Here is a 20,859-nt window from a genome sequence, read left to right on the forward strand (position 1 = left end):
TTTTTAAATTAAGGTAGACTTCTCTAAGTTTATATAATGTGGATGGCTGCAGAGTCACTAACTCCTTCATTTTACTGCTGTGTTACAGAAGAATTACTGATTCTTAATATCACTATATTTTCAAATGGTGTAAAGAAATATAAAGACCTGAAGCCATAGAAAAGATTTAGCTTTATTCCCTCAATTTTTTATTACCCACAATGGTGAGAAGTCAGCAGATAAACTTCCTTAATATTTTTAGATCCTAATTGTATTCTTACCCAAGTGTTTACCTCTCAAAGAACTTTGAAGTCAGATAGTTAGGTGCTAATACCAAAATAGATAGATATAGATACATGAATTTTGAAAATGTAACTTGCAGCCTAGATACTCAATTAAATAAAGTCAGCCTTCCTAATTTTTGCTATACCTTGATAACAAAACTTAATAATATGCAAGTTAACGTGTTTGGAAGAATCATGGAGGTTGTTGTCTGTTCATCTCTTTTGCTAAAAAGGTGTAACCAAACTGAATTGTTTACAAACTGATATTAGAAACATTAAAAACAGATTAAGAGGGACTTTTTTTTCCAGATGATTTTTAAAGATGATTATAAATAATTTCAGAAACTTCTACAGCAATGTGGGCTACCCTTCATGCCTTAAAATGTTTATTTTTTTAACTATATGTAGTTCATGGAAACCATTTGTTCCAGACATTACAGGGTAGAATTCTTTGATTCACTACATAGCAACCACTCAGAAATTGTATTTCCATTATATTGAAAACTCTGACACTAAAAAGAAATTAAGTATTGAAATTTGTTTTGTGAAATTTCAGAAATACACAAAAATTAAAACATTTATTTCTCAAATATTTAATTGCTTTATCTCTATAGTGCTGATATATTATTTTGTACTGTTAAAAAAGTAACAAAAAACTACCCAAAAAGACCCCATTTTATCTTAATGTTTAAATATTGTTAAAATAAGAAATACAATCACTAAGTCATTTCATACTTTAAAATATTTTCAAACAAGTGCAAAATATTTAATTTTTAATGAAACTGCCTTTCCAAAAGCTAAGCTAGGTATTTGAAAAATATTCTAATCACTCTTAAGTGGAAGAGGCCAAGGTAGATGGTGAATGTTGTTCCTTAGGGCTGAAAAATCTTTCTCTTTTGGTCTAATTGATGAACAGAGCTCCTCATAGGTGATGTTATCTCTGCAAGATAATCATGACTTAGAAGGAAACTTCACCTTGTTCCTGCATGGCTCCTGATGAGAATTTCCATGGAAGTAGACAAAGCCTCTTGAGCACCAGGTTGCAAGTAGGCACTTGAATAAGGTTAGCAAGGGCTTAACTTCAGTGTAGGCTATGTAGAGAGAATTTGTGCAGTAAACCCCATTTTCTACCTGTGCGTCTCCATTTTGTTGTGGGAGACTGTGACTCTATATCTATTTACTTTCTTGGCATTTGATTTACCTACAAGATTCCCTGTCAGAAGTGATCCTTTCTTGATTTTCCTCACAATTTTGTGTGTATATTTCATGTTGAGAAACAAATGATCTTTTTGCAGTTTCAGAAATAGAATTAGATGATAGTTATTTTTGGAGGCTATTTTTTTTTGTAATTTCTGCTTCCAAGTTGAGGCTTTTTTTGAATGTCACACTCAAGCTCAAATATCCCTAGTCAAACTCAGACTTATCTTCATTAAAGTTAAGTAATTCCTTATATGCAAGCCATTTTCATAGTTCAAATTACAAGAAAATAAGTATTGGATGAATAGAGATAACCTAATCTAAATAACACATGCCTAATTTTAAGAATAAATTCCTCATATTAAACTTTAGGGCTACAGAAATACATAAAGAAAGATAAAAATTGATTTTGCTACGTATCTTCTTGAAGATAGCAAAAAGCAGAAGGGCTTTTTAAATTTTTTTTTTTTTAATACAGGAAAACTGGGATTATTTTATGATCACAAAAAAGAGGAATATCTTTACAAAGCAGATCAAGAAGTTTCAGGAGGAGAACATTAATCACAGCTGCTATTTTTCTTCGAAGGTATGATTAAAAGTTGGGTTCTCCTGCCTGTGTACAGAATTTCAGTTCAAAGGAGGTGACTGAATACAATCCCTGAACACCATTATAGTTCTATTAAGAAGCATGCAAGGAAGAAGTAGGATAGCAGCCTACTATTAAAATCAGACAACCCAGGACAACTTAACTGAAAGCACTCTTTTATAGCACCTTGTTTAAAATAAACAAGGTGGAACATGGAATAAAAACTGGTAAACTAAAGAGGCCTGAAGGGAGCAAAGTATTCTAAAAGAAGAAAAATTTTATTTATTTAGAAATCAATGTTTTAACAAAATTCAGTCCTTCTTGTGGTGGACTATCTTTTCCTGTTTAAACATATTTATAAAGAATGCTATAAGCTTCTGTGTCATCTTCACAATCATCTATGAACTATTGTGGATTGTGACTTGGGACCTATACTTGGAGGTGAACTGATTTTCATGTCTGAACCTTCTCTAGAATGTCTTTGAATTGGCTATTAGCATCTCAACTATAAACATATCAAATCCAAATCTTTGCAAGTAGTCAGGCCCATTAATATTGGGAAGTGTAGAGAAATGGAGGAAAGAATTAGGGCTATATTTAATCAAATTTACTTTTAGAGGAAAATACTTTAGGTAACCACGTGCGAGACTTTGATTTCATGCTATTTACTTTTATATAAATCAGAACTGATGTTACTTTAAAAGCATAATTTGAAAATATTTTAGAATTGATGAAATTTCTTTTTATATCCTCAGTTCCCCAGATCTTTAGAAAAGAAAAGAAAAAAAAAAAACGCAAATTTATCTTTTGTCTTTTGGGGTCTCCTTTCCTTATTAAGGCTGTACCTTCCATGTAGCCAGAAAACAGAAAATTACAGTGTGTTTATTTTTTCATATTATACATCTATGAATTTTAAATATTTAAGTAGCAAGAACAATGCTTCCCCAGAGGGAAATATTTCTATCCACTGTGGTGATAAAAAAATATGGCTCTGAAAGCATTGCAACAGCTGACCAGCAAATGTATGTGGAGGCCTATTTCAATGGCACTGGTTTGGAGTTTGAGTTGGCATCCCATATCCTTTGTGCAGTAATTATCTATGGAGTCACTGTGGAGAGGAAATATCCTCTCTCTAAACCTTCCAGGATTCATTCTTGTCAGAATTTTTTTTGAGCGTCTAAGTGATTTTTACCCATTCATAAACATCTCCACTACAGATTCTTCTTTAAGCCTTTCACTTTCAAGGCTGTCAAAGTCGGCTTTCATTTACACAAATAGCACTAAAAATCAAAGGATAAAAAAATGTATTGTTTGTAGGTTGGGTTTTTTTTTCAAATCTGAAAAAAAATCTGTAGGTCTGGAAATGGTGGGAATATTCTTTGCAGTTATTTTCCATCAGATGCTGGTGTTAACAGAATATGTGGTGCTACATTTGGAACTGTCTCTTCTGGGAGAAGAAAAAAAGAAAAATGGAAAGAGAATGTTTTACTTTTCAGAATGGAAGTGCAAAATAGCAAATCTCTCCTGTTTCATGTCACCTCAGAGACTGACTCTGATGACTGAAGCCAGTAGCCAATGGTCTCATGTAGCAGCAGAGCTGGATTATTCTTTCTTTTTCTATTTTAGAATTAGCATCTGCTTTGACCACAGTGTAAGGATCTGTGAGCACATGTGCTTGTGAAATATGCATGGCTGTATGCCTGTGAGTACACATAGGAATCTGAAAAACAGGTTCAAAAGGAATGTGTGAGTTGTATTTATCAGAATGTTGTGTGTTCATTCATGGTCTTGCTTAATCCTTTCTAACTGTTTTGGTTGGTTTTTTTTTTTTTGTTTTTGTTTTTGTTTTTTTTTTAAAAAAAATTAATAAATGTAAGACCCAACAATAAGGCTTTTGCTAGAAAGACTTTTCTAAAACATTGTAATAAAAAAGGAGAGACTTTGATTTCTTAACAGCTGTTAGTTCTGAGTAGAAAAGCTCATAATTGTAACTGACATGTTAATGAAAAAGCAACACTAACCTGCTTGTGCAATAAGAAAAACTTTGTCATAAATATTAAGGGATTTTGAGGAGATACAGTTTTACTTAAGTGAAGGAAATAAGATAGCAATATATGGGTTTGAAATGCTGAATGTTTTTGTCTGTTCAAAGGTTATAAAAAACCTCTCTTCCTCCATTGTATTTAAGTACTGGATATTAAGTGCCACTTTTGTCAATTCAGAATAAATTCCTATTTATGTTACTTTAAAAAAAAAATCATTTCTTTCTATTCAGAAAGTATTGCCATTGTTGGCTGAAGAGTTGACTGCCTTTGCAGAAGTCAATAAATTTTTTGCTGAGGTATTTGGTGATCTTCTAGAGAAATGAAAAGCCACAAGAATTTGTTCTATTTCTGTAATACAGGTAGTTTGTGTCTGCAACAAAGAGATGCATTGGAATGGGATTTTATTTAACCAGATTTAGATGTGAATAGCAGACAAGATGCCATGGCACTGGCTTTGGTGCAAGCACAGAGCATGATGAATGCTCAGGTTCTTACTCTTCAAGCTGAACTGCCCTGAAGTCTGCACAGTGGCATCAGTGAGAGTATAATTTCTTGGGGTAGTTAAGTAAAGTTAAGTAAAGGTAGCTCTGGATAAAATGCATTCAGACCTCCTAGCAACAGCACTTTGGCATTAAGGAAATTTAATTTTGAATTCTTGCTTGAGAAATTTTATCTTCAAGTTTTAACTGTCTTCCTAGGTGTCAGTCCTTGTTTACTCATACTATAGAAAATGATTCTTAAGGGAATCTAGGGACACACAAGAGGATGGCAGGTTGGTTTTAGTTTAAATAATAATTGCTAGAAGTGGCTGATTATTAGCACCGGTAAAACTCCCATGCAGAACAATCACTTACCTTTTCTTTAGCATTCTGATTTCTTACCATCCAAGTTCAGGAAATAGTGAACTCTTTGCTTAAAAGGAATATCTTGATAGATTCCCTAAATGACATAAATATTCTGATTTTTGTCAACAGAACCAGAGTTTGGATCATCTTGCAGTTAGTATCTTCAATGATCTTCATATTGAGCTAGGTTCCTGGCAATTGGAACAGTCTTTCAATATCACTGGGTCTAGATTTTCTAGACTTTCAATATAACCAGTGGAAGGACTGGAAGAGGAGGAGAAATGCACTTGTGTGTTTTTCCTTATGTTCTTCTGTGTCATGTCATGTTGTTGGGAGTGTGCAGTATTCTGTCAGAGACTCTGTCTGCCTGCAGCAGCACCCTGTGGGTCTCAAATGAGTTTCCTGCTGGGGCTTCTACTTGGAATAGGAATTTTTCTGCCTTCACATATGTCTGTAATGTCTTTTGGAAACTTTCCACAGACCTACATTAAAATTTTGTTGGCCTAATGATCAGTGGCCTGTAACTCATAGTAAAAAGGGCATGTAGGCACCTGAGAAATTCCTGCCAGGTAGGACTGGATCCCAGATATGGCCTGGCTATTTGTCTTGATCTTTTTGAGGAACAGTGTGATTTGTGATGAAGCTCTCATGGAATAATTGGCTTGCAATGCTGAGTGTACTGAGTCAGGTGGGGTATAGCTTCTTATGCTGACAAATAGATTGTCAAAGTGCATCACTTGATCCCTTTTCTGTAACAATGGTAAGGCTATTTATATTTATATGGGGAAATAGTTTAGAGGGTAAAATGGTTCTGAGTAGTATGATTGAGATCCCAGCAATGATCACTTGAACTGAAAATGGTTTTCAACTTTCTTTATACAAAACTAGGGACCATTCTTATATATCCTACTTAGCTGATCCATAATGTAGTACTGAATCCCAGCTGGGGTGGGAGAAAATTCAACCTTGTTATTTGCATTAGCTTCACCATTCAATCTTTTTTTCAGGAAACTAATTTTTTGTGCAAGTTTTCTACCAAGTCTGCTTGCTGTTTTCCAAATACACTTTCAATATCTTCTCACACATAAGCTCATATAGTCAGCATGGCATCTCATGACTTCAAAACTCACACAGGCAAAAATCAGCATTTATTATTATGAAAATGATTATGTTTGCCTACTAAAATTATGTGGGTACTATCTAGCCATATTTTTTCCATTTGTCACATTGTTGTGAGACCGTAAAAAAAGGGTTATTTATCCACTGTACTGGCAATATGTTCAAATATGTCGCTTTTTTTTTTTTTTTTTTTTTTTGTTATGTTTGTTTGTTTAGTGATAACTTGTCTTCCCACAAGTTGTGTGATGCAAACTACCTGCAAGCAAAGCAAGCCTAGCCTGGAACAATTTTTTAAATATGTGATTTTTATCTCAATATAGATAAAAATGTGTTGTTGTAGACCAAGTCTGGTTATGTCTCTGTTTTTAAAAGCACATGAATTTCCAGCTGTAACCACGGTGTGGAGGGGCTGGACTGAGCCCCTTATCAGGAATAAGGCAGTTCCTGCCTTAAGCCTGATTTCCAGCTCCCACCTCTGCTCTCCTCTTTATCATCCCCTTGCCCCAGGCGCTGGGTATGGCACTTAATAGCTGCTGGACAGAAGACAAATGGATTCTTGTCAGCACTGACACAAGGTAGTTCATATTGACTGTTTTATTCCTCCAATCAAGCTCTGAGCTGACTGAGGACAACCTCGGCTTTACAAATCTGAAAACAGGTGAAAGAGGGTTAGCAGAATTTGGTGGTAAGACTTTATTTTCCTCCACAGTAGCCAAAGAGCTACTTTCCTTCAGTGTCCTCTTAATGTCTCTAAATGTGTGAGAGATGCAAAGTGTTAATTTCATCTCCTGTGTCATATATGAATTAGGAAATGGATACTGTAGCAGTGGCTACAATTACTGATGCCTGTTTGTAGTAGCTACCTGAAATTAGTCTGTCTGGCTCTCTCCCTTCTTTACCTCAATAACTTTAGTGCAGCACTCTCTGAAGCCTCATCATAGGTCCTTTTAATTGATGGGGCTTAAACATATAATTTTCTTTTCTTCAGTAAGAAGAAAGTTAGCTCTCATTTCCTTACACAAATGCTATATTTATCATCATTTTAGTCAAGGGAGATTTAGACCAATGCATTTTTTTTTTTAAAGTACATCCCCAGACAATGAAGGATCTTAGAAACCAGCAACAGAGACAAGCAGTCATCATGCCAAGTCAGTTAGAAATGCTGATGGAGTGAAATACAATTTGTTCTTATAATTCAGAGCCACAAAGTCTCTTGAGACCTTAGATGTCTGAACCATCTGCCCTTTGGCATCTCTGCAGCAAGTGGTAAATCCATTGGCATCATGTATGAGACATCTGTTCTCAAGCCCTATTTATTCTTGATTTGGGGAAATCTCTCTTTTGTTCACACTTCATGAGATTAATCCTAACTACTGGCCTTAAACTTGTCCTTTTAGTACCTTTGCAACCTATTTTGGAGGAATAATTATTCCTTATTTAGTTTGCTGGCTCATGGGGATCCTTTTCCTAGGCTTATCTCTCTCTGTGTCTGGGCACTTAGCCCAGGCTGTAGGTTTCAAAGGCAGCAGGGTGCCAGGAAGTTTGATGCTGTAATGTTGTGAATACCTTTGTGGTTCCAGCAATTCATTATTAACTGAAAATTGATATCCTGTTATTTTTTTGAGCAACAGTTGTATATGCAATATATAGGTAAGGATGTATACAAAGTGTTTTGTGTGTTGGAGATAGCCTACCTAATTAATTATAAATGTAGCAACAAGGCTGAAGTGCATTTTATTATGTTCCTGGTAGTACTTAACACATTCTTCAATGCAGAGATGCCAAGATGCACAGTACAGTCATGACTGAACTTGCTGCTGCAATGATGGAATGATGTTTCTTCTACACTATTTTCACTGAAAATAGCGTTTTTAGATACTGCAGTTCTTCATTGCTTGATATCCATTTCACAAAAATTGTAGATGGATGTACATAGTTTATTATAGATATGCATTTTGTAATATTTGCATTTGATTTTTATGTGGGTAGAATGACTTTTTTTCCTTAAGGGCCATTGCATGAATAGAAGTAGTTGGAAAATGCACTTACAAAATGTATGAGGTAACAAAATATTCCTTTATATCATTTTTAGGATCTGTTTTACTTTTGGTGCTGAATGACTTTGGGGACAGCTATGTGCTTTGCATTTTATTTATTTTTTTTTTTTAAGCATTTCTTTTTTTAACAGTGAATTGCTGATTGTTAAATTTACAGGATATCTGCTAAATATTTCTTTTATATTTCAGCCCTGGTACTTAAGAAAGAAAGGACTTTGAAGTGTCTATTGCTAATAGCCTAATAGCTTAGATAATTAGTTAAAGCTTTTCACAATAAAGTGTCCATATTTTCGTTACTAGATTTTAAAAAATACCTGGTAAATATAAGGATCATTTGCTATAAAGGCTTATTTGTTATTGGCAAATGAGTTTTCCATCATGGGGAGACAGGATATTTGTAAAAAAGTGAGAAAATCTGTTGCCATAAAAAGGTTCTATGTTCCATTTTATAGCACATAAGAGTAAATTATTTATGCTATATTGTTGAGCTATTTATGGATGGTAAGGACCTATATACAAACAATTTTTGTTAGAAATGGCAGGTATTCTGACTTGCAAATATTATTTCTTCCATGTAAAGCAGAGAAGAATTCAGGAAAAGCCTGTACTATAGAATCAATTTCTCAATTGAATAAAATAATAATGTAACACCTCAAGTAATTGATGCATAACTGAAAAAGGTGATATGCTTGCCTGTGACTAAAACTGGGTGATATAATTTGAAAGTTGTTGTTTTTACACTGGCAGTTGATAGCTCCATGCTTCATTTATGCCATGTCTAAACTTGATTCAAACTTAGGATTTGCCTCTTCAGAGAGCTATTGAAGTCAATGAGATTCTGCAAAAGCAGCACAAAATCTGATAATGAATTCCCAGCATTTTTGAAATATTACATAGAATAGAATAGAATAGAATAGAATAGAATAGAATAGAATAGAATAGAATAGAAATTTCAGTTGGAAGGGACCTATGATGATCAGTAGTCCAACTGCCTGACCAAATCAAGGCTGGCCAAAAAGTTAAAGCAGGTCATAAAGTGCATTGTCTTAGTGCCTCCTAATCACTGACAGATTTGGGACAGTTTTGAACCATTCCTACTCATTTTTTTGATAAAATAAGAAAAATACCTTCAGACATACCTTTTTTTTTTTTGTCTATTTTGCTTAAGGATTAAATACATTAAGCTTCAAAAAGCTTACACAAGGGACCTTGGTAACACCTTCATGTTAATCTACATGCCAAGTTTCACCTGACTGGACTCTTGTTTTTGTTCAAATCCTACCACTGAAGGTGTTCATCAACCTAATTTGTGAAGTACTTTGGAAAAACAGAATTCTAACATTTTGATAGGAGGAATAAGATGGATGAGAAAGTTGGAAAGCCTCCCCATACAAAACACAGCCATCTAACGGTGACTAACTGCATTTAATGCAAAGAAATGTACATATCTCAAATGATCTTATACATCGAAAGATAAATACCAGCATTCATTAAAAATAGAGGACCTCTTTTAAAACTCATTAAAATAGAACATCTCTTTTAAAACACATTCTTATTCACACTGAAAACTATTTCAGTGTAGAGGTATTTAGATGTAGGGATACAAAATGTACAGTTTGCTTGTGTTTGTCTAGTAACTTGTCTCCTTTGGTCTGAGCTAAATATTTTCTCATTTTTTAAAATTTTCTGGGTTTATTAGTGATTTGATTCCCCTCAATAGGCTCTTATGGTTGGAATAAAAAAATTCAAGAACAATCATTGGTGGGTGTTAGATGTAGCAATGAGAATCAGGCTGTAGTTCTTAGAGAAAAAATGATTAAAATAAGCAAATCAGTAAACAATCAGAAAGATCACCTATGGCATTGGAAACTGATAGCAATATGGACTTAGTGATTCCCAAAACAGGCTCAAGACATTTTTCTCTTGCATGCTGAAACACAGTGTTATTATTGGAGAGTAGAGATTCCCCTGAAATGGTCTATGAAAGTGATAAGAAATCACTAAGTTTCTGTAGAAATCAGCCCTTTTTACTTGACAGGTAAAATGCAAAGATTTCAATCAGCACCCTCTGTCAGGAAGAAATATAAATATAGTCTCTGTGTGTGTGTTCATTTGCTGATTAGTAATTTAGAATGTTCAATGACAGCTTCTTAAATAATTAAGACAACTCATTTAAGAATGTCATAATAACAATTAAAAGTGATCTGTATATATTCTCTGCTCCATACTCCCTGCTGACAAGGCAGAGGTGTGTGACAGTACCTGATCCCAAAGAGCCACATGCTGAACATAAGGTAACTGTGAAACTGAGGATCCATGGCTCAGTGCAGTGCTGTGGCAAGGCTGGGTTCTCAGTTGCCGTAGATGAGGTAGGTCTGGGGAGCTTGATCCAGCTGAGCCAGAGTGTGGTGCTGGACAACAGACCTCAGAATGTTGTTTAAAAATGTATCTAAAATATAAAGTAATTGTGTTACACTCTTTAATGAACCGAGTGTGTAAGCCTGTACAAAACATGTTGCAAAACACATAGATAATGTCACTTTTGGCTGTGCTGTTGTATCTCAGATTAGCACCTTTTCTTGTCTGTTTGCCTGGTTTGCTAAGAATTATTTGAAGTGTGGATATTTACTGTGTTAAAATTCTTTTTTTTTTTCCTCTCAATTTTTCCTAGGAGGTGTTTGCATTGCTCAGTCACTCAAAATCCCTCGGGAGCCAAGACCAGGAGAATTTGAAAAGATCATTAAGCGCTTGTTGGAAACTCCAAATGCTCGAGCAGTGATCATGTTTGCAAATGAAGATGATATTAGGTGCCTGTTTCCTAATTTTCTGTTTTGAAGATGTTCCTCTTCACAAAGATGCTTGGCTGGCTGGTGAAAAATAGACTAACAAAGAAGTTTCAGATTCAGTCCTATGTAAAAATTCTTGAAAATTTGATGATAAGAATCTGAATTATAATTATAGAGTGGGCTGGTCCTTTATTCTGAATAGTCCCAGACTAGATCCTAGGAATGCAATGCCAATAGATAGTTATTTGTCAACTGAAAAGGAAGAAACCAGTAAGAATGCTAGAAAAATATGGCTAAAGACAAAATGAATTAACTTGTGCATTACTGTATCTTGAGTTCATTACAGCTGTTGTTGAATATGCCTTAAACTGTGAAAACTATAGATTAATTCATTATTGTAAGCTTATGCATAGCCATAATAAATGCTGGGTCTCTCAAGTTCTTTGTAAATGGAATTTGTTTAATTGGTCATTTATTGTTTGTTTACAGGAGAGTACTGGAAGCAGCCAAAAAAGCTAATCAGTCTGGACATTTCCTCTGGATTGGGTCAGACAGCTGGGGGTCAAAAATTTCACCAGTCCAGCAGCAGGAGGAGATTGCAGAAGGAGCAGTAACCATTCTACCTAAAAGAACATCCATAGATGGTAAGGATGCATCTGGCACAAACCTTTCATATTCTGTCAAAGTTCAAGTGCTTTAGGTCTCTTTAAAAATATTTTATATCATGTAGTCCTTGATTACAGGGAATTCAGGAAAAGATTTCCAACCAACTGAGTTTGCCTGATCAAAAAATAATTTAATATATCTGTTGGTATGAGGAGATGATGAATCTGCAATTAGGCAATCTTGTAATTGTCTAATAATGAGGTCTAATAATGACACTTGTAGTTGAGACCTTCTTAACCATAGCTGGGTCATTCTTTGTGACAAATATGTATTGGGTGAATGAAAATGAATCAGATTGTTCTCTGGGGAGGAGATTGATCTGTGCCCCACTTTCCACTCCTAAACTTACTTTAAGAAGCTACTGTATTAAAAAAGATTCTTACTTGGTGGATGAAGTGGGAGTTGGTTTGCAGCACCTTATTCCTGTGAGGGTACTGGATATAGTATCATCTCTTATGTCTGGGTAAGTGTGCTTACCCATGTCATGATTTCATTATGACAGCTGGATTCCAGGGGTAAGGCTGGTCATCATCAGGTTTAAGTAGGAATCTTTATTTTCTCAACAGGTGTAATTAACTATGTAAATAGAAAAAAAAATATGGGTGTCCTGGACATCCTTTTGTTCAATAAAGAGCTACTCCATGATTTTATGTGACCTTGAAATGAAATCTAATCCTTAGGTGCTATTGTGCTCATAAAATAGTTTGTGCCTAGAATTTTTTCTTGTTTTTATATTTATAAAAAAAATGGATATTTTCTTTAAATTTATATTTTTGTACTATTTTTATAGTACATATTTTAGTGCTTCTTTCACTTCTCTTCAATGTAGGATTTGATAGATATTTTCGGAGCAGAACACTTGCTAACAATCGGAGAAATGTCTGGTTTGCAGAATTTTGGGAGGAGAATTTTGGATGCAAGTTAGGATCACATGGAAAAAGAAATAGCAACATCAAGAAATGCACAGGTAACTGTTAAAGTAAAAAATTATCTCTAAATTGTTTATAGGAGTGATGGAAAGGAGCTGCTTTCTTTTAATCACTTTTCTGTCTCCCTTCAGTTCTCCAATGCATATTGCTGAGTTGTAAAAAAAGTGTGACATTTTTTATTAAACCTGAAGAAAAAGTTAATGGACAATATATGAGAAAGTTAGTAGTTAATTTGCACAAATTCAATGACTGTCTAACCCTATCTGTAGTTGTCAGTATGATTTTTTTTTAGCAAGTGTGTGCATCATGATAACTTTCATATTGTTAACCCTGAAGTATATACAGTGAAAATTAAATTTATGTTTAAACTACTGAGGTCTTGATGATAGGTCAAGTCTTGAACTCCTTATTTAGTTTACAAACTGTGTTTGAGGATGAAGGAAAAACCAAATCAATATGTTTTTATTACTTTTCCCCATGTGTAAAAGAAGGATCCTGTAGCATATTATAAAACTGAAAGCCTCTATAAAGTTTGAGCAAAAACTTGAAGTAATTGTCACTAGATTTTGCAAACGTGCTTGCTCAAACATCATACCCAGATGCAATTGTCATGACACCTAATACAGCAGGCACATCAGCAGCTGACTTTGATATTCCCTATGAGATGTTGTTTTCTTGCTGTTACTGGAAAAGTTTATTACAAGAATGTTACTTTCTTTGGCTACAGCAGATTGCTTATGTTACTTCTTGTGTAGACACTTTTACCTAATGTCAGGGCTCCTTGTGTCATTTCCTTAATTACTGCCACCACTCCCAGCATTGCTGGCTGTGACCATCATCTCTGTGATTAGTGCCAGCAGCACTATGCAATTTTTCTGCACTACATACGTAAGTTGTCTGTGATGTGCCTTGATTTTCCTGGAAGTCTCTTTCACCAAATAATATTTTCCCCATGGAACATTAGCTTTTTTTTCACTTGCTGTCCCAAGATTTCTGGCTGCTTGCTGACACCTTCATGTAGCCTTTGTTATAAGGGTGCCCTTCCAAACTTTCTGCGTGCCAGCACCTCACTTGTCCTGAGCTTGTCAGACAGAAGCACTATGAAGTCTCCAAGAACATGGATTCCTGCACTTTCTGGACCATCAGATTTATTGAATGTATATTGCACCATCAATTCAAGCACTTACTGCACTGGACTTCAGAAGTCACAGATACAACTCACACAGAAATATCAGAGCCATGCATTCACTCTGTCATTTCAGCAACGCCTTGTCTTCTGCCTTTCACCACATATTTCACCAAAAAAGGGATACTATTCAGTTCCTCACTGAGCTAAATGATAGCTCATTACTCTAATCCTTTGCTCCTTGGCCTTGGTTCATATAGCAGTAAATCACAGCTGGATGGTTCCCCACATCTGGAAAGGGATTATTTTGTTACTGCTATTTTAAGTGGATAATAGATGGGGGTTTTTTAAGTTCTTCAGGTGGAATGACTGGTGTATGTAGTTTAGTTTAGGAAGTTCTAAATGTTACCACAGATGGTTGTATGACTTATCTCAGCCTCATCACATCTGCCAAATTGAATTACCAAAAAGTAGTGTATGAAATGCATAGTCTGTATCTTGATCCAAAATAATTTCTAATTTGAAACAGATATCTGTATATTTTATGAAATAAAAAAATCTGGTATGTTCTCTGAACCTGAAATAGAAGGAAAACATATTTCCTGTGCCCAGAAAGTTAACATGGTACTCAGTGATGGGACAAAGACATGAGAGGTCTCATATGACAGTTGCATGTGCATTTTAACTGGCAGGGAAAAAAACATGGAATTCTTCTGCAAAGTACCTATGAGTGATAGGACTCTTGATTAAAACCACTTAAAAGTGGCTTGCCACTTGAACAGAAGCAGATCTGAACAAACTGGCAATTCATCATGATCCCTGTGCCTATGTAAATCAAATTTAAAGGGTTGGGTAACAAAAGTACACAAAATATGGTAATTTTAATTAAACTGAATCAAGTGATGCTGGTGGTGATAGTAAGTTCAAAATAAACCTCCTGTGATTTAAGGAAAATGATAAGTAGAGAATGGGGGAATGACACCCAACCCAATTTAGACTCTGAGAATTGCAAATGATATTTTGACACACCCAAGTTCATTTGTCAGGGCCTCTCATGCACAAAAGAGAGGCAGCAGTGAAATCCTGGCTGGTTCTTCATACCACAGCCCTCAAAACAGTTGAGTATGTACTATGATCTTCTATGTCTGCTAAAAATTAAAGTATATCCTACCCATGAATTTATCTTTTCCTTGAGAGGCCAAAGGCATTACCTCATGGCCGAGTCTGCTCTGAAACAATGGTGGTAAGTGAAAAAAAAATGAATGAATCCCCAAATTTTAATAAGAATATAAGAGCTGTTACATTTAGCTGTTTATAACTTAATATTGAAATCCTTGAACTTCAGCCTATCCCCACTGCCATTTTTCCTTGCAATGAGCTTCCTCTGATATTTTGTGTGTAGTGTCTTAGTCCTGATTTTCAGCTCAATTCTTAAAAGGCATGTGCAAGTGGCCAAGCATAGGAACGGGCTGCCCGCAGAGGCTGTGGGGTCTCCCTCACTGAAGATATTCAAGAACAATCTGGATGCAGTGCTGTGCCACGTGCTCTGGGATGACCCTGCCTGAGCAGGGAGGTTGGACCAGATGACCCATTGTGGTCCCTTCCAACTTGACCCATTGTGTGATTCTGTGCTTCTGTATTCCTATCTCTAGTTCAGAACTTGAAGACTGCATGTAAAACACCATTTATTCTGATTTTCCTGTATTTTTATCTGGGCACTGCAGAAAATAAGATTCTCTTTTTATTTTGCCTACGAGTCCAATTTGTAAATCATGTCACTGTCTGTATAAGTCTTGAAGATGTGTCTGGATGTGGCACTTTGGGATATGGTTTAGAGGTGATTATGTTGGTGCCATGTTGACAGTTGGTCTAGATGATCCTGAAGGTCTCTTCCAACTTTGATTCTGTGATTCCATGATGTTGTGATGTCAGTAGCCAGTAGTTCAATGAAAGAAATCCAAAAGCTCAAGATACAGGCACAATCTGTAAAAATCTCTCTCCAATGATATTAAAAGGCAAACTGATAGGTTTAAAGTTTTCTCAGGCTTAAGATGTAATTTATTATGCCTTACTGTTTATCTTACATAGGAGGTACTTGAATCTTTTTCTCATATAACATTTGTAATTCCCAACAACAAAAGTGATATCCCTGTTCTCTATTTAGTCAAGTTATTCATAGCTATAAATTTTTGCTGCCTGCAGTGAGGATGCTACTGGCCTAATCCAATTTCAAGCAATTTTTTCCCTATCAAGATACTAGAAAATGCTTAATAGTGAAAAACCTTTCTCTCTTTTATTTTTAATGTAAAATCAACAGTATTTTAAGCACTGGAAGTATGAAAGGAATTTATCTTCCTTTAAGATTAAGAATTACACAAGGGCATAAGCCTTCTTACCTTTTCTTTTCTTATACATTACTGACTATTGCAGTCTAGCATTGTAATAATTTGAACAGTTTATTTGAATCTTGAAATCCTGTTTATTTGTGATTGCTGTTGCTTCTTATTCCTATAAGAATTTGTGCTCTGGAGATACATAAAGTAATAAGTTTCTTTTGAATTTGCCTGTTTGTTTCTTTTCTGACTTTTGCCATTATACAGAAGGCAATGATTCACCTAAACTTTGAAAAAGTAATTTTTTTACCACTATTGATTTGAAGCTAGCTCTGCATGTTTCTGAATGTGAGTGTACATTGAACAAATCCTCAGTATTAGAATAGTTAATTGAAAAATATTAGAGATTTCTTGTTCTGACTTTTCTGGAATTAAAAAAAAAATCAAATTTGGCTTTAGTAAGTTAAATGTTTCGAACTTAGTAAGCATGAAACAATAATTCAATGACTACTCTTAAACTATTTTACTTGAGGAAGAAGAAAGGCCTTTGCAGAGAAAACTCATTCGTCTTACTACAACAAAATGGAAAAGAAAGGAGCACTACCAAGAATAAACCATATATATATATCTAAATAAACCATATCTACAGGTTACAAGAAGCCTTACTTTACATATTTATTAAAGGTGTAGGTTTTCCATATTCAGTAAAAGCATCTTTAGTGAGACATGATCCTTTTGGGGGTCTTCAGTAATCTTTTTCTAGCACTGGGTTCTCTGTGGAGAGGAGTGAGGAGATGGAAAGGTTTTCACTCCTTCATCTCCTGATTGGTTTCAGGAGATGGCAGACTCTATGCCTCTTGCTCTACTTTAAATGTAACATCCTGTATGGAATTTTGCCATATCCTCAGCTTCCCAGTTGACTCTACCAGGGGACCAGTTTCTGGTAGTTGAAGACTTAGCATTACTTAGAAATAATGTGAACTGACCAGACTTGTTCTTAGCTCTGACTTTGGCTGTTGAGCTATTACTTGTCAGTCCCACCTTAATGTAGATTTCTAGATCTTGTCTTCCTTAAGAAGGATACAAAAGGATGAATACAAATATCTGAAAATCAAACAAAGATATTGCAGAATACTCTTTCAATAATTGCATTGAATAGAGCCAATATACAATATCACTTTTTCAAAAAAGCAAAACAGTAATAGTAAAAGAAAGCAGCATTAATGATGAAGTGTAAAGAGAGAAGGGTAACAATTAAATGAAATCTACTTAGATTTGCTTCCATTGACCTCACAGACTGCTAATATTTGATTTCAAGCTAACAAAAATTTAGGAAGTCCTCTTTTTGTGTTTGTATGTATTTGTGTGTGCTTATACAAGTAGATACCTGTTTGTGTTTGTTTGCTTAAGCAGATGGAAATGTAATGTGAAACAAAGTTGCTTACTATATGATGTTTTAATGGGAAAAAACATAGCTTCAAATCTGACAAAAGAAGTCACAATCCCATTGAGATTTGTTCTGGATTTTGCCCACAGAATCCCTTGAAGGCATCCATTATGGTCTTTGAACAGCAAAATGGGATCCTTTAATAAAACATCAATGTAATGTGGCAGTTTCATAAAACGTCAACAAAAATGTTAATTATAAATTTTCTTCATGCACATCCTCACAGAAGGAGACTTCCCCCTGTTTTGTATGGTTAGAATTCTAACTGTTCTACAAACCTAATCAGCCTTTAACTGCCTATAACGTCTGACTGTGCTGCTAAAAATAAAGATGGAAGAGTTTCCAAAAGTATAGAGACCTGTGTCAATTAGCCTAATTTCAATTTGCTCCATCAAAATGAGCTGCTTGTTTCACTGAAAAAAAAAATATGGTGCAGTATAATAAAAAACATGCATACCTAGGAACTTTTTAGAGATATTATTTATTTTCTTAACTAATCTCTTTGAAATTACAGTTGCCCCTAAAAATATTAATAGAAAGAAGTAAATTTGCTCATATGTGTATGCAGTCACATTCTGAAAAGTTTATAGGACAAATTGAAAACCAGAATGTGAATCTTTTAGAGGCATAATGACTTGCTATTTTGTTTGAGTAATGGTTCCATTACCATCAAATCACTCCTAAAGTAGTTTCTTTTTTTGATGAGACCTACAGAAAATTAAGAAAACCAGCACAGATGCAGTTGAGATACGTGAATTTAGCACAATTCTCAAGAGGCACCAAGGCTCAGGAGGGACTCTTTTAGAGGACACAGAAATAGCTGTTGCTCTCCCTCTTTGTGATTTGTGAGTTGTAACTGGGGTGTTTAGGCATGAGAGTTAGAAAGGGAAATTATTTTTCTTTTGTTGTTGCTTGCTATTTTCTTGATTCCCATTTGAAATGCATCTTCAACCCAAAATAAGTTTTGACATGTTATTTATATTTCTGAAATGTCTATTGATGTTTTGTGTGAGTACAGCAATCTGACATAAAAGTCACGGCAGTCGGATTTGCAGCATTAGCAGGAGCCAAGCTGACTGTGGAATCTTTGCTACCAATCACATCCATTGGACACAAAAGACTCTGAGGGAATATGGAGTGACTTGCAAATAAATTGTTGATGCAAAAGTTCCCACAGAATAGTATTTTCTCTATTAGTTGTTACTTGATTTATAAGCATTTTAAAAAATATGAGAAAAAGGTTAAAGCAAATGGCAAAACAAATTATTTATCTTTCTATTGTGATCTCTATACTGCCTGATATTAAAATATATTTCAACCTCTTTTGATCTTAGTTACCACCAACACCAGAAGTAAACCTATATATTTTCATAATTATATTAATTTTATTATATACTTAATAAGGGTAAATGAAGTTATTTCATCATTTCATCAAGTAGCAATGGAAATACCGAGGATTGCTTTTATATCATGAACATTTTCAATACACTGAGTAATTATTCACCCATGAAATATCCCTGATTTATAAGTGATTGCTCATCTTTTGTGAAAGGGAGTTCAGACTGGTCACCTGTAAACAGATGTAGATGCTTTTAAATCTACCAAGTAGAATTTTATTGCAAAAGTAGCTCATGAAAAAATCAATGGGACATACACAATGAACTTTGGTATAATTCAGTGTAGGAAAGGAGGTCAGAATTTGTCTTTCAGGGTTAAGTATAGCCATTAAAAGTACCAATTATAGTTCAGTATTTCCAGAATATTATTTGCATCCAAAATTTGAGTTAGGTGTTTTTGTATGACAGGCTCTTATGCAAGGTCAGGTAGAAGCGCAGGTGTCCTTAATTTGTGTTAAAATCAGGGTGCAGGAGACAAAAGGTATATTTGTTATATTGAGTTCACATTGGTTTAACTACATGACTGGGTATAATGATTTGGATTATGGACTAACGCATATTTAGGGATTGTGGGCTTGAACTTGGAAGGAGCTCATGAGAAAGATTTACTTAATTCTCCAACTTCTGGCAGGCCACCTCCAGATGTCTCAGTAAACTGCTTAGAGTGGTATGACTTACCCTGTGGGGATGCCCATCTCTCTTTGCAGATTGCAGATAGTCCTAGATGACTAAATTGGATCAGGTGTCCCACTTTTAAATTGCTCAAACCAACTGAAATGGTTCCCATTCCATGGTTGCTCTGATCATCACTTTCTCAACAAAGCAGTCTTCCTTCCCTGTTCCTCTAAGATCCTGGTGATAATGCTATTTTTAAATATTAATTATGACTATTAATTAAATAGATAATTTACCATTCTTACAGGCACTTTCACACATATAAACAGAAAAGCAGTCACTACATGAGAGTCCTCTGCACACAGATCATCAGAAAATAGTCCTCAGATCTGTATATGTGACCATTTGCCTATTGATAATACCCCAGATTTCTAGGATGCAATATCCTGTGGACTTATGTAAAACTTTTTTAAAATGACTTTTTGAAAAAGATTTATATTTCTGTTTTATATTTAGGTTTTGCTTAAAAAAATAAATATTTAATTATTCTGGCTGAAATGCTTTTATGCTGTGAAGTAGTGATACCAGGAGACAGAGAAATTAAGGATTTAAAAACTTGATGAATCTACATGATGTGTGGGATCTGTTACTGAGACAAATACAGCTGGTGTTGTGATCTTGTATACCCTGTGGAAAAGAAATTACTTTCAGTTTATTAAAGCAATACCATGGAATGAGGTGTGCTTCCTTTAGTGGTATCTCTGATTGTAACAGTAGACAATGGATGTTTAATGCTCTGGGGTTTTTCTACTCTGACTTCTGCATTTAGTGAAGTTTTGGCAGCCAGGGGTGGTCTTGGTTGACTTTTTATTTTGTTAAAATGTACAGCAGTGAAAGGGGAAGTCTATGCACTACATCCATTCCACCTGACCCCACAAAATTAAAGGATACAAATGCCACCAAAACTCTGCAGTGATGAAGCAGGTGGTGTGCTGAGGTCATTCTCTTCAGGGTTCCCCTGTTTCCAATCTGTTCTTAACTTTTCTGTGTGCTTAAAAATAATATATTTGGGCCAGAGATAGATTTTTTTCAGTTTTTGTTGTTGAACAGACTTTCCCCTTCTATTCTTTCAAACAAAGAAGAAGAAAAGAGAGGGGGGCATTTGCACATCATAAACCTGTTTGTGCAAGTCCACTGAAATTTGAGTGCCACATAAACATTGTTTGGCTCAGAAAATATGGGTGCTTTTTCACTCTTAGTGGCAGATTCTGACTATTGGTAGACTTTTTCCTGAACTGTATTCTAGAAAGAATAGTTCTTCAAAGACTCTCAGGTAGATCAACAATTATTCTCACATCTTGAAATGAACAAATAATTTCCAGCGCTAGAAGCACTTCAAAGTAACTTTTTAAATTGACTATGGCTTTTGAAACTACAGCAAACAAGAA

At 35.0% G+C, this 20,859-nt stretch overlaps 1 protein-coding gene across 5 annotated transcripts in view; it reads left to right on the plus strand.

Annotated features, from left to right (window-relative positions):
- Positions 1–20,859, plus strand: part of GRM8 (glutamate metabotropic receptor 8) — a 316,002-nt gene that overhangs the window by 130,507 nt on the left and 164,636 nt on the right. For all 5 annotated transcript variants that reach the window (XM_021555217.4, XM_021555218.4, XM_021555222.4 and 2 more), the window contains 3 exons: positions 10,784–10,919; positions 11,388–11,542; positions 12,394–12,531. In XM_021555217.4, coding sequence (XP_021410892.1) covers positions 10,784–10,919; positions 11,388–11,542; positions 12,394–12,531 — 429 coding nt within the window. The remainder of the gene's footprint in view (positions 1–10,783; positions 10,920–11,387; positions 11,543–12,393; positions 12,532–20,859) is intronic.

Source organism: Lonchura striata, chromosome 1A (genome assembly GCF_050655825.1).
Source record: "Lonchura striata isolate lonStrDom1 chromosome 1A, ASM5065582v1, whole genome shotgun sequence".
Taxonomy (NCBI): Eukaryota; Metazoa; Chordata; class Aves; order Passeriformes; family Estrildidae; genus Lonchura; species Lonchura striata.